At 36.7% G+C, this 15,395-nt stretch overlaps 1 protein-coding gene across 3 annotated transcripts in view; it reads left to right on the forward strand.

The window, feature by feature from the left end:
- ANO10 (anoctamin 10) overlaps nt 1-15,395 on the forward strand; it is a 122,423-nt gene that overhangs the window by 72,840 nt on the left and 34,188 nt on the right. For all 3 annotated transcript variants that reach the window (XM_059847019.1, XM_059847028.1, XM_059847012.1), the window contains exon 12: nt 8,324-8,440. In XM_059847019.1, the coding sequence (XP_059703002.1) occupies nt 8,324-8,440 (117 nt within the window). The remainder of the gene's footprint in view (nt 1-8,323; nt 8,441-15,395) is intronic.

The raw sequence follows: 15,395 nt of genomic DNA on the forward strand, positions 1-15,395 counted from the left end.
CTGGTCTGGTAACCAAGGAGGAATTTCTGAGCCATGGTGAACAGAATTCCTTACAATGCATAAGTACAGTGACTCATGCCATAATTTCCTTGTATCTCTTTTCACAGAGAAAAATGTATGATTTAAACGTGGAAAGAAGTATAAGTTTTGCAGATTATTAGAAAATGGCAATTTCCCCCCCGCTTCTTTGATGTGGAGCATTAGGGCATTTTGACAGTAAACTCTATCTGTCAGTATGGAAGCCAATATGTAACGTTAGCAATCAGCTAAGAGGCACCTTCATATGGCTTGTATTAATCATACTGTCAATTTTAATTCCATGGGCATCCTTCTTTCCACTTTTCACTTAGAATTTATTTCAGAGCATGATCAAAGCTCTGCTGTCCATTACATTCAGCATTAGCTAATTTGGCTTTTGGCAACTCTCATCCCGGTTCCTATTAAACACAGGCCATAAATTGAGATAAGCATTGCGCCAAAACATTTCAGGATTACCTAATGGTAACATAGAGAGGGGTCTATTATCATGCTAGTTTGATGACTGTTGGGTTACTGTAAAATTAACCATTAGCAGATACTTAAAACCTCTGAGACAAATTTACACCTACCAGTGATTTTTTTTTTTCATGTCTTCTGAATTGACTACAGGATTAAATGAATGTGAGAAAAATCTTGTTCCTGTAACATGTCTGAAACACTCATTTGTGTATGCTAGAATTTTATAGAGGCTTTTCTTTTATATAGACAGTTTTGCAAGTGTGCTGTATCATAAAATATTTTGTGTCACAGAATGTGTTGTGTTTATACAACAAGATTATTAGGTCAACTGTTTTTTCCCAAGCTGTAGTCAATTAGGAGTCTGTGTGGAAGACTGATACCAGAAGATCTTTTATTTAGAATTTTTTCTTTCAGCAGGTGTTTCTAGAACATGCTGAATTCTTAATTTATAGTGATAGATACAAAAAAATGGCAATTTCCCTGGAGAGAGGGGGAAATGCTGCTTGGGTACGTATGTATGGTTTGGTATAAAACACCCTCTTCTACCAGAACTTGGCCCTCTTTTTTTCTTACTTCAGTCTTGATGTTAGGCTTAAAATCCCAGTGTAAAAAATCTCTAAAAGCCTCAAACAGATATGTAAATGGTGAGAAGTAATGAACTAGTGGGTTTTTTCCAGTGCCAGGTAAGTTGGTGACAAAATTTCTACAGATTTTGGGCTGACCTCCATATTAATTGTTATTGTTGGAGAAAATTACAGAGAACAGTTGGGCTTCTAAATCTTTTCCTAAAGTCTAATAAAACCAGATAATGCTTTAGTTCATTACTGGCTGAATATGATATGTAACAGCTGTGGTTTAAACACTAGTAAAAATAAGTTATAAACAATTAGAAATTTTTTTTTTTAAAAAAATATTGAATTACTAGAAAGCATGATGGTGCCATAAGACAGAAAAATAGTCACAGTTATGTAACTGACCAGATTATTTGTGCTTTTGAGTTTATTAGTATATCTCTTGATTGAATATTTATTTATTTGACTTCCCGTGATTTAGTAAATATTTGTTTATTTAATTGACATGTTTTAATTTATATCTATTTAATTTATATATATAATATAATTTATATATTATAATTTAAATAATTTCTAGGGCTTTCCAAGAGTAGGACTAAATTTCAGAAATAGGACTGCCTTGCTATGCTTGCTTTCCAAGCAGTCTTGTAGAGTTCTTCCTGAAAACAGAAGGAGAGTACAAAAATATGTAAGGGCAGAAAAGACCAGTTTCCTCACCAGGAGATGATGTTTGCAGTATTTTATTTTTTGCTTTGCTTAACTCGCTGCTTCTGCAGTTGCTTCCTGGAAACATGAGCACAGAATCTGTTTTCTGTTTCCTTAGAGATTATCTTAACTATTTCTTTTTTTGTTTACTTAAAAAAACCCCTTTCTTGTTGTCTTATATGTTAGTCTCTTGCTCAGCAGTGCTGGTCTGGAAATGTCTTCTTTTTTTTTTTTTTTCTATTTTGATCGTATATAAAGCAATTGTAGTATTCAGAATAAATTTGCTTCTTCTGAGGGAAACCAATTAATTGGTTTTAAGGCATAAGACAGACTTATCTGGAAAGAGGTGTGTTTCAGTGCTTCTAGAGGCCATAGCTGGTAAAATGAACGTGGATTCTTACGATGCAGATTAATACTTTTTACTTTGAAATATACCTCAGAACTGCATATTAAACCTGGCATGTTTTTCAGCATAGATTTCTACTTGTGGCGTTTTACAGTGGATTGGTAGTAAAAATACAGACCAGGATTTCTGCACTACCTAAAACAGTTTCTGAAGTGTAAATGCAAGGAGACACCATGCAAGCTGGCATTTTTCCTTTCAAACTCATTAATTTAATACATGTTGCATTCAGCCACCTCCAGGGAAAAAAAGAAAGCACTGTGATTCAGCCATTCAATTTTAAGATCCAGATTCAGCAAATGACTTGGGCATTTTCAGGCTTAAATGTTTTTCTGAACCTAAATATATTCACAGATATGCTTAAAACTAAACATAAGCTTAAGTACTCCGTTGAGCGAGTCCAGGTTTCAAATGTGCTGATACAGTCACTAGAAGGTGGGTGATCTGCTCCTGCCCTTCTGACAGCCTGTGAAACCTTCTGGCAGAAACGGAGCTGCCAGGTTTCCTTGGGCAGCCTCTGTGTGTGTGTGTGTGTGTGTGTGTGTGTGCGCTCAGGATGTGCGGGGAGGAAATGGATGTTCTGTTACAGATGATAAATGGACTGGATAATGCCGTCTGCTCACGCTGCCCTACACGTTTTGTAATAAGCTTCTGCTCCCTTGCATCTACCTCAGCCACACTTTAATGGGACAGGTTGAAACTCTCCCTGCTGGACAGGTTCTTTTAAGTTTGGAGTTTTGAGGTTTTGTATTTTAAATAAATGCCTTCCACCTTTTGTGAAAGTTGAAGATCTATAGGTAAAGAAATAAAGATAGGCTATTTATAAATATATAAAAATTAGATTATTGTTGTGTTGAGGCATTGTGTCTGTGCTCTGAGGTAGCAGTGTGCATGCAGGCTGACAAAAGTTTCACTCTGATCTAAAGAATGTGCTTTGGGATGCTCCTATTAGAAAACTGTCCCAATTTGGCAAAGATTCAAGCTTCTGAAACATCTCTGGTTTATGCGCTTTGTTATGGCTTAAAGAAGAACATCAGGTGTAGGCACATGAATTTTTCACCTGTACTGAGCACATTTCAGTTGAGAACTGGGACACATTTCACTGTGCTGGAGTGGCAAGAGGCATTGGATCTGAGGCAGGAAGGCTGCACTTCAGCCCTAGTGTTTCCCCGAAGTTTCCACAGGGAAGAGGCTGAAATGTGGGAGAAATGGGCTATGCTGCTTTGGGAATAAATAAAGAAATAGGGTAGATGGAATTTACAGATTGTGGCAGTTGTTAGGATTGTGAGTGTGTGCATGTTGATGTTTGTGGAAGAGAAGATTAATGGGAGAGGTGAAGAAACCATGAAATAGACCCAACATGTAATAACTTTTTTGTCATTTTTCCCTCCTGCTCCCCCAGGATTTTAGACATGTTTGTGGATAAAATGAAATTTTGAAAGAAAAATTCCATAATAATATGGATTTAAAAATTCCATATTATTCCATTTTATTCCACAAAATTCCATAATAATAATATGTGATTTTAAAAGCAGCATTTATTGAAGTAGCAGAAGAAAGACCCTTTTTAAAGTCCCTCAGCTGTGATAATTCTGTCCAATTAACAACGCTCTGTATTGGAGCCAGTTCAGTCCACAGGAGGGAAGGAAGGTTTGGTCATGCTCTCTTCTTATGTATATTGCAAAAATGTTTACTCATGAATTTATTGATATCTATTAAAGACAGTTTAATTTAATTGAACTTCCTGAGCTTTATGAAAATTTTTCTTTGCCTATGTTGCTCCCTTGACAGAATTACTTTTCACTTTCCTCCTACTTTTTATTTGCTCCTCTCAGAAACATGCAAGACCCACAAAACTAAAAACTGTTGCTGCTAAAAGATAGAATTTGGTTGGGCGGTTTTTTGGGGGGTGTTTTTTGTTCAGATTTCTGTTTTGTTTTGTTTTGTTTTGTCTGTTCTTAGTGTTTGAACTTAGCTTATTTTAATGTCAGAATACTGTGATCTGGAGTCCTAGCAAGGAAACTGATGATCTCCCTGCCTTCTGCTCTGACAAAATGATTTTGCTGTGATACTTTTCCTTTGGCAAAGGCCAGCAGAGGACAGAGGTTCAAGTGAAGAGTCATTCTCAGGTGTTGGCTTCTTCACTTGTGCGGTTGGTAACCAGAGACCATTTTGCTTCAGAGTATAGACTGATTTTAGGCTAGTCTGAGTCCAGATTTCTGATTTTAATTGAAAGTTTCTATAAGTAGTAGATTATAAAATAGGCTTTTGATGCAAAATTTTATTAATGTCTTCCCAAGCTGATGTTTGGAATTCACTTTATCAGCTAACCAGCAGCACAGCTACTGCTTGTTTCTTTTCTTTTTTTCTTTTTTTTCTTCAGTTGAGTAGATTTTTGTCAGGAATTGCTGTGGTCAGTCCACTATAGAAATCAAATTAACTGTTCATAATTTCAGGAATTTAACCCTAATTGGCAGTTTTTGTTTTAGAAGAGGTGAGGTTGGGGACCCACTGCTGCAAAACACAGCTGCTGCTTCTGCTCTTGTCGGTGGCTTTGCAGAGCAGAAGAGTTCTTCTGGTTTGCCAAGCACCTGGCACAGGAGCACAAGAGTTTGATGGCACTGCATTTATCAGGGGGAAGAGGTTCAATGCTGTTTCTGTGTTCACTTGGCACACTGCAAAATAAGAGGGGACTTTGCTGTTGGCATTGGAGAACTTACAGCTTGTGGGAATTTTACCCTGGGTTTTGCTCGCAGTGGAATAGTTCTCTTGTAATCATGAAAGGCATGTTCTTGCCTTTCACTGCTTTTTAATGGTTGCAGATAGAAATAAGGGTTGGGTTTGTAACCTGGTTTCAGAAAAAAAAAAAAAAAAAAACCCCAAAAACAAAATAACCCTAAACCAAAAACCAGCTCTATTAAGATATTTTTAATATTGAACAAATACATTTATGCTAGTGTAGCAAATTTGGATAAACTTTAGTATTTTGGTTTTATAACATATTCATACTAGTGTTAATGTAATGAAAGTAAATCATGTCTTCTGGGGATTTATATTATACTCCTCAGACATTTCTTTTTTGAAAGCAAATGTCTGCTTTTGTGGATCTGACTTCCAGGAGTTACACTAAACAAGATTAAGAAATCAGTATGGGAATGTGACTGAAATAATGAACTTAACTACTTGACTCCCTGCTTTCTCCTTCCATTTCTCTTGAATGACTACTTACATTTCCTTTGTCAAGTTACAATTTCAAAATGAAATATAAATTGTTGATGAAATAGATCCATTTATTTTCAAGAGGTTTTATGCATCACATGACCCAGATTCATAATTTCTGCCTTGACATCTTTATTAATACTGTTCTAAATTTGCAAATATGCACAGCTGGAAAAGTTATCCAGGAGAGGCTGTTTATCTGATGGCTCTTTTCAGGTTCATGGGAGTTATGAGGTGGGCTTGAGCTGAATTCAGTTTGTTAAGTCCAGTGTGTTTTCTGAAGTCACAGGTCTTGGAACTTTGTTACTATCCCCCACAGTCTGGGCACTTATTGACTAAAAAAGCTTTGTTTTCTTGGGAGAGAAAAGAACATAAAAAAGCCATTCAGAGGAATAAACCAAAGGTCTACCTAACCCTGTAATTTAAAATTTTTTTTTAAATTTTTTTTTTAACAATGGCCTTTAGTGGATGCCTAGGAAAGACATGACAGTGGGGCAGGCAATAGTAGTGGCTTCCCACATCTGTACTCCAACTTCTGATCCCTCTCTGGCTAGAAGATGAGTCAGAGGTTCTGCCTTCTTGTTTAAGACTGTATCCTTGTGTTTGTTGGCTGAGTAGTGCTAGCATGAAAGTTAATTTCTGGCAAGCAGCTAGTTAGTTAAACCTGCAATAAAAGCCATTTCATAGTAAAGCAATTTAAAATATGTTGCTCTTCTAAATTTATTTGAAAAGATACAATGTTTTCCAGGATTAACTACAGTGTGTTTGTTGGGTTTTGCTCTGGTTTCCCTAGATGTCTCTTCCTCATCTGTATTAAAAATGGGAAAAACTTAGGCAGTCTCTGTCCCCTGTGATATTATTTACATTTCCTTGAAATTATTTGTTGTATTTTCTTAAAAGCTGTTTGAATTTGGAACTACTTTGAAGTCTCTGTGTAAAGTTACTCACTTGGCTCATGTTTTTAAAATTCCTCAAGAGGCAGTGCTTGAATAATTACAGTTGCAAACTTTGATTTTCACTCCTAAATACAATTTCAAAAATTTTATTTTTTTTGGTTGAGTAATGTGAGATGAACCCCAGTGCAATGGACTTCAGGCATCTAGAAGTGACATTGTGTGATGCTGAGTCTCTTTTTAACCATTCATTTAACTTTTCAGATAAATATCCTTCTCCAAATACCTCAGTTTTTGTTAGTTCTGCCTTAAGCATAAGATTTTAGTTCAATTCTCTTATTCAGTTTTGAGTAATTCCCAATTTGATCTCTTGATTTCTACATTAACATACCAAAATGTTATCTGTGGGTTAGTTACTCCCCTTCAACCTGTGATTACTTCAGACTTTTACATAGGAGTATTGTTTGTCTTGTTCAGTTGTTGTTTTCAGCATTTTACCTTTTTCTGTTTAAGAGATTCCTCCAAAGCTGACTCTGATACATGTTTTATTGCTGTTTGTTTTTAGCATAAACCAAGATTATTTGCTATCTTTTTTTTTTTAGGGAAGAAGGGTTTCTTTAGTAGAAGACAGTATTAACTAGAGGGGGAAAAGAAAATCTAAATGAGGGAGAGAATGTTGTACTGTTGACATAATTTTTTTTAATAACGTAGTATTAATCATTGCATTACACAGCAATCAATGCTAGTTGATTCATTAAACTTTTAGTCTTTGTTGTTTATTGTATCAACTTTCAGCCTTCTTTTCACCTCTTTAAAGAAGGTGTTATTCCTTGTAATGTTTGTTTTTTAGACCTACTATGTTTCTGCAATACATTTTAAGAAATATTTTAACATATGTCTCTTTGTCATTGTTCTCTTGCTACCATCATCGTACTTTTTACTTTAACTCTTATATATTAGCTTGTTTAGAGTTTCATCACAACTCCTGTGAAATCTGTAGTATTTTCATTAGCTTCTTGCCTGTGTAATAGCAGAATCTGAGGGATTTTTGGTTTGTTATGTTGTTATTTGTGTACACAAATCCATCAAGGTCATACAGTTCAGCAAAATGGTATTTCAGAGAGGAGCACTGCTCTGCTTCATTTTATATTTAAAAATTCGGGGAATTTGGGAAGTAGTTTGGATGTGCTACCTAAATTAAAGCACCTCTATGAGTATCATCATGGCAGTGTAAGCATGTGCTTGAAGTTAAGCACATATAACATATAAGGCACATTTGAGTGTTGCTTTATCTTTCTCAGCTGGGAGCAAGTTTCTGCTTACAAATCTGCAGCCTACTGTCAGCTCAGGCCTTGATAGAAGAAGATTTATTAGTTAGATTGTAGTTGACATAAATGAAGAAACAAAACTACTGACTTGACAGTTTAGAATTTGTGTTTTGTGAGATAGTGCATATTTAAGTGAAATTTAGAGACTGCTCAGTCTCTAATTTTGCAATAAATTATGACTAATTTGACATCTTATACATGGAATGTTTCTCCATTTCCTGAAAAGTTTCTGTTCATGAGTATGCCAGCTCTTTAAGGACTATATTTGTGTGTGTGTGTGTGTGTGTGTGTGTATATATATATATATATATTTAAATACATGTAAAAATTCACTCTGAAACTGTATATACTGGGCACAGTATATAGTATATTCAATTCCTATACACCAATAATACATTTGAAAAGCTATTATTTTATCTGGAATCACAAATACAAAATTCAGTTAGAATGTTACAGTATACAGTGAAAATAGGATTACTGTGGAAATAAGGCAGACTATCTATGTTTAGGTTCAAATTATGAATGACTGCAACAGAAAAAATAAGGAGTAGCTGAGGCTTAATGTGGTTATAGTGAGCTGTGTTGTATGTGTCACAAGAAATCATTGTTTATACCTCTATTACTAAAATTTAGGAATATTATGCTGTTTTCTCCATGATTCAAACTCTATAAAAAACCATTTTTCTTCTTCCTTTTTTTTCACAGCACTTGCTACTAGCAGTAAAGTTTATCATGGCGTTTGTAATTCCTGATAAACCAAGAGATATCCAGATGAAACTCGCTAAATTGGAATTTGAATCTTTAGAGGCTCTCAAACAACAGGTAAGAGCATTTCAGACGCAGCTTCATTTTCTCTCAATCCATCATTACTTAAGAAGTGGAGCAGAGAGCTTTAACGTATTTGTCTGTCCTTCCAACCCACCAGTGTTTGCAAATCCACAGCAGGAGAATGATGTGCCCTTTCAGACAGCTTGAAATTCCTGGTGTGACTGGTAATGCACCTTATAATGTCTGTTGTCCTTGTGTGTGCAAACATACTTCATTTATATTGTCCCTTTTAAAGGATATGAGGCTCTGTGAAACCTCTTGTCATCTCCTGGAGTTGTTTGTTACTACAACATTAGAATTTCTTTCATTTCTGAAATACCATCTCAAGTAAACAGTTTACATGGCTCTAGTAGTAATCAGAAATTGTAAACAGTCTGAACATGTTTGAAATAATTGTGTTGAGACGCATATACACGTGAGGAATTAGTAGTGTTGCCTTATTTTACTGTTCCTACAGTAGTCTCATTTTATTGTGTAAAAGTGTATATTCTACAATACACTTTACAAACATTCCAAAGCAATTTAGGAAAATAAGGAACTTGATGGTTTTACTGAAAATTTCTGTTTTAACCAATGATTCTGTAGAGTCAGTGGTGGAGATCACAAGAGATGAAGAGTTGCATGGGATTAGCTTCAGTAGGATACAGAGATCCTACGGAGCTGGTTTTGCAGTGGTGGCATTCTTTAGGAGTTTCTGGCTGTGCAATGCTAGGTGGGATTTCTAAGCTATCTTACATATCAGAAAACAAGCTAAGAATAAAAACTCCAGCATTGAGCTGCAGAGACTGGTTTCCCTATTTGTTGTTAGTTCAGATATTTTCACACTTCAGATGGTGGTTTTACATGAACATGTTCTTTGTGTGCTTGACATGCACATGTGTAAACTCCTCTATACTATTTATTATGTGTTTAAAATGGAAGGTTACTTTTTAAAGCATCTAGTGTAGCTGCATTTGACAAAATGATCTTTTGATTCTGAGGAAACTGAGTCTATAAACAATCCACTGCCTTTTGTAGTTAAAATCCCACAGTTTTGTGTGATACTAGAACATCACTATTGAGGTTGGCACTGTCTTTCTTAATCAGTCATAACAAACAAAATCCAAATTACTGTCGTAGCTAATGCCTGATAGTTTTGTTTTGCTTTGCTCTAGTAGGTCAATATGAAGTTGCCAGGAGCTGGCCAGGATCTCATGGGGTTTTTAGATAATATTAAAAGGAACAGGACTACATTTTTATTTCAGCTGTTCTTTCTTTGGTTTCATTTTGTAGACAGGCAAAACTAGGTCACTCACTGGAATGTTAAGGTCAAGTGAATATAGTCACCTTTGGTCACAATGTTCCAGCTGGAATATATGCAGAGTCTCTTTCAATGTGAGTGTGCATGTCAGCGGTTAGGTCTTCATCTCCTATCCTAGCATCTGTGCATTGCCACAATGATATATGCCTGATTCCCAGTTTTTCAGGGTTGCTTCATTAATTCAGTAGCAAAAAGTTAGTCTGAATTTCAGCAAAAGCCAGAAGCCTGGCCTAGTTCTCACCTATGCTTTCAGACTTCCTAAAGAGTCTTGGAAGAGTATTGGCTGAGTTTCAAGTGCCTTGATAGGTAGTTTAAATGCAAGTGTATGCCATCACCTTTTTAGATTTCTTCTGATTGATACTGTTCTATGTATGCTACAGACATGTAGATATTTGGACTTTCTTCCTTGTTCTTTAGTGGTTTTTTGAGTGAAAAAGATCTGCATTTAAAAGTAGTACATTGGCACTGCAAAAAGATACCAAAGCATTTCATTCAGAAGCATATTTTCTATTTCTTCCTCTTGTTACTGAGAGTCAGCATGGTAATTTATGCTGTATATCTTACTTTGAAGCAAAAAATAAGAACAACAAAATCCCCCAAAACATGTATTTAAAACAACAGGCATAAATATTTGGGTAAATATGTTGTGGGATCAAGTGTTATGGAGAAACTGGTTTGTATACTTTTGTGCAAGTATGCATCACATTCCTTTCTTGATGCTATCCAGACATGCATTCCATTGTGTTTTACCATATAATCTTTTGGAGTACTGCTGTCTTGGGATGTAGCTATTAGAAGGGTATTAACAATGCCACACTGTAAGCCTCTGAGATGCCAAAACAGATTATTGGGCTCTGTATACAGTGCATGGAGAGAAGATCTCCTAATACAGCTGCTTTGAACAGTTGTATTGATTATGTTTGGGATCTTTAACTTTAGGCAGTGGGAGTACTTTAACATTTTCATTAATGCTAAGCTAATTGCTTTTTAACATGGTGCAGTGGGACTATAACTATTTTGTGTTCAAATCCATTTGAAGACTTGAGTGTCTATTTGAAAGAGATTTTAGAGACTAGAGTGTCTCAGGTCTCTAATAGAGACGAATAGTCATAATTAGAGCTTGTTAAAAAAACCCTTCTTTAGGGGCGAAAAATGCCATTTAAAAAAAAAAGTAATTTTATGTTGGAACGTCAGTCTTGTTTTGAAGTTCTCAAACTTTAGGAAAGGTTTTTAGAAACTCCTGAAATGTTTATTTGAAACATTTCTTTACATAGTTTGTGTTAAGACTGTTGAAAAGGGGTAGACTGTTGAATAGGTTGAATAATGTGATTTATTTTGAGAAATACTTTGTTATGATACAGTTCTAATATCATAACAAAGTTTGTTAATGCAACTCAAGACAAAGTATGTTCATCTTTCTGAATCCAGACTGGGGGATGTGCTACAGCTGTAGATTTTGCTTCAAATTTCCCTGGAATCCTTCAGTGTAAAGAATGATAGAGGAGGCTGGTCATCCCCTGTTTTTGGGGGAAGCTGGACCAGAAAATAATTAATGTGAACTTTATTGTAGAGGACTGAAGAGATTATTTATCAAGATTCTTGGAAGAGGAGCAGGAGCGACTGACTCCTTTCACACTCCCTAATGTGTTGTCAGGTTCTTTGTCGCCTGGAAGGAAGCCTGGATAATGAACAACTAGAAATGAGTATTGCCAGGGTGATGGGCCCATCAGGATCCTTCCTGGGGAAGTAGCCACTTGGTAAAGTGGAGTGAGGTGCCTGAGACTCTCCTTGCATCTTTGCAGTACTCTGCTCTGGTGCCTGTACTTGCTACAAGCACAGAAGCATGCCATGCTCTTTGGTCTAGTTCCTATTTTAGGGAAGCCTAAGTATAGATGTGCCTGCATGGGAACAGTCAGTTAATTCTCCAGTGGTTCAGGAATTACCACTGCATACATTGTACATGGAGATAATGATGTCAAACTTGTGTGAGGTCACTACCTAGCATTTTCAGGGCAGTGACAGTAAAAGTTTCACTAGTAAATACTTCATCTTCTGGATAGATCAAAGCTTAATGAATAGACAAAAAACCCTTGTGGTTGGAGTTGGGTCAGCCATATATCCTTATAAAAGGTTAAGTTCCAGAAACACAAGACAACCACAGATGAAACAGCATGATTTTCATTTTATGGACTAGATTACAGTCATGTTTTCAGGTATTAGGAGGTCTCCCCAGTATTACCTTCTGCCAGTTGAAGCAAACATCAAATCTATACCTTTTTTCTGCACTGAAACTAGACCCAGGCAAAAGATAGCCCAATTGGGAAAAAATAATTATTCATGCAGTTATTTTCTGATCCTGAAGTACAGATAGTATCAACTCCAAGATAATGTATAGCTAGTTAATATCAAGGAAGGATAGTGTGTTAACACTGAATGACATTGATGGGAATGCCTGTCTTTTCACAAAGTGCAACTACTTGCACAGCATCAATACCAGGTCTGAAAACACAAGCTTGCTGATATGAAAATGCTCATTTTTTGTGGTACTTTTGCATTAAAACATCTGAATTACATAAATCAGGTAAAGATGTTTTTCCTTGTGGCATCTCCTGCACCAGTCTCTGAGCAAGAGATGCATAGCCCTGATGGCAACAATAGAGAAATACATTTTCATGCAAGAATTGGCTTTTTCAGAGTAACTATAGAGGACAAAAACTGTCCATAAGCTGGAGCAGAAATGCAGATACGGAGGATTTTTTGCTCTGTGCATCCCTTCCCAGTGTCATCCCCATCCCTTACCTCCAAGGGGACCTAATCTATAAATACCCTGTCATCCCTGTGCTCTTGACTCCTTCCTTAGTGTTCTAGCCATCAGTGGGCAGTATCTTTTAACAGCAATGCCTTTTCCTTCTGATATGTGAAGCCTTTCAGTGCTTCCTCTGAAAAAGCGAGTCCATCTGTTAGGTATCTGGTGTCCATCTGTAAATATGCCACCAGAAAGCAACTCCAGACAGATAACAGGCTCATGAGTGAAGGGCCCAGTCAGCTGATTGACAGCTGTCACCCTTCCTCAACTGGCAGTAATGAAAAGGGTCAGGCTTGAACACCAGCCATGAAAAGATGCCTCCTTTATCCTCCCTGGTGTATTTCTGTTCAGAGAGTGATAAAGCAATGCAGTTAAGACCTTTTGCTCTTTCATACAGTATCTCCCTTGGCAGTTGTACCATCCATATGCAATTGCTTAATGGCAGTGCTATGGTCTGGATATCCATAAACAATTGCTTCAGTTGTTTTACTGTGATGTCCAGGTGTTTGTAAGTCACTACTGTTTCTTGCTAATGATTTCCAGCAGAATAACAAGCTTTTTTTAAGCAACAGTCGGTGCAACTTTCACTAGGATTTCTCTGGCAATGTCGACCTTTTCCTGAAAATGGGTCTTGTGTCTCAGCTCCCTCGCAAGGAAATGCAGGAAATTAGGAATGCTGTGACTGATCTCTGCATCATCATCATCATCATCATCATCATCACTGACCAGAGGCTTCTTCAAAACCTGACAGTGTGTTTACAAGCTTCTTTTTGAAAAGGATAGTGACACAATGACAGAAAGAAACAGGTGTCTGTTCACCTAGGTGCAGTCAGTTTAAACCCTTTGTCCCTCCCTCTGCAGGTATTTTGATATGTGAAAGTTGCTGTTCTCTCAGTGAAAACCTTCTGATTCAAGTAATTTCAGTGCCTTATCATTGCAATTTGCTACACTGCAGCAGCTTCAGTAATTGCAAAGCTTTCTGGTTTCTGACTGCAGTTGCTGAACCTTGCCGTTTCCCCTGGGAACAGTACCCACTAGCACTAATCACATCCTTTCCAACAGGAATACATTGTGCTGGCCTGTTAGAGTGTGTAGGCTCTCTGAGAACAGCTTCCTTTAGCTCAGATCAAAACAGAAGTATTGCTAACTTAAGGGTCTTCTGTACTGTGTGACATTTGTGCATTCTCCTTGCACCTCTTCAAGCTGTTTGTGTTGCAGAGATTTTCTATGTACTAGCATATCATGTGTCTCAAAATATGACTGTGGAGGTGATGGGCCAAGAGCTCTTTGACTTATCAGTGAGCCTCAGAAAGGACCCTTCTCTTTTTGTGGGGGAAGGAAGAGAACAGGATCTTTGTTTTTAACTGTTTAACATTGGAGGAGTGTAAGTCATTAGTTCTTAACATCCTGTTTATGTGTCATGCAAAATGGGAAGTGAAGACAGTTTTTTGTGAGTCTGAAGCAAACTCTGTGGCTTTCTGCCTAATTTGATGCTATAATTACCAGAATTTAGAGGGACCTGTAGTTTCAGGACTGCCCTCAAAACACTGCTGAAGCATGTTCCAGGCTTGCTGGCAGTGCTGAACAAACATAAGGCTTCAGTCAGACAGGAGGAAGGGCAAGTAGCTGACATGAAAAGATTTCATTCAAATAATCTAAGATTTGCAAAACAGCCTGTAGGAAAGACTGAAGAAACTTGAGCTCAAACCTTGAATTTAGGTTAAAACAGAATACAAGTAAATAAACCACTTGCTTTATGTTTTGACACCATCCTCCCACCAAAAAATCCTTGAAAATAGCATTTTTTCTAAAGAAAAAAAAAATTTAAAAGCCTCATTTCTTTCTGAAGAAATATGTGGCTGCACTTTTTTCTTTGGCTCTACAGGTTTGTGTAATCAGATATAACTCACAGCTGATGTTAAAATACAACCATTGCAAATCATTGTTGGTTGCTGTGGGTTTTTTTAAGAGGGCAAGCCTGTTACTTGAACTTCACAAATTGAGTTTTTTTCCTGTTGAATAGGAAGAACACTTCAGACATGTCAATATAACATTTGCATATGTTTGGTAGCAGCAGGATATAATGCAAGTAAGATTCATTATATTTTCATAACAGTTTTTTAAGCATAGAAAGACTTGCACCCAGTCATAGAACAGACTGTGCTCAAACATAGTTTTGACAGGGTATTTTAAACATGAATTCCTTTAATCCTGGAGCTTGCTTGAGAGCATGTTAATGAAAATTTCTTTCGATGGAAAAGTGTTAGCAAAACAAAAATAGATTGTGCTCCTTGAAGAAAAGAAAAGTAAATTCAAGTTTGGGAAGGAGATTTGTGTCTCCCCATTTGGTACTTTTCAGCTGAAGGTGAGATGACAACAAGTCTATCTGGTTGGGAATAAGTTAAAGATTTTACTATGGGAACCTTGAGAGCTAACAGTATAAACTTTTTAATAGGCATAATGAGATGGTACATGGTACTTTTGCAAACTCTTAATGGGAACAGAAACAAATAATGCACCAACTTTCCAACAGGTGTAACTTTCTTTTTCAGCAGCCCATTTGTTCTCTGTGGCTGTTACTAGGGGTAAAATTGTGCATCACATTATGTTTCCATAACAGCTGAGTCTCTCTGGAAAGATAACCCATTTTACCTTTTTTTCAAATCCTGACCTAGAGCCTGGTGGTGGAATGAACATCAGTCAGTTCAGTACTCTTGTTTTGCCTGATGTCCCAGGTCACTGACAAGATGTGATCTCAACAAGGAAACCTGGAGTAAGGGGATAGGATAAAAACTAGGTTAAAATTGTTCTTACTGTAAGACTGCTGCAGCTACATGAGGCTT

This window comes from Haemorhous mexicanus, chromosome 1, assembly GCF_027477595.1.
Source record: "Haemorhous mexicanus isolate bHaeMex1 chromosome 1, bHaeMex1.pri, whole genome shotgun sequence".
NCBI lineage: Eukaryota > Metazoa > Chordata > Aves > Passeriformes > Fringillidae > Haemorhous > Haemorhous mexicanus.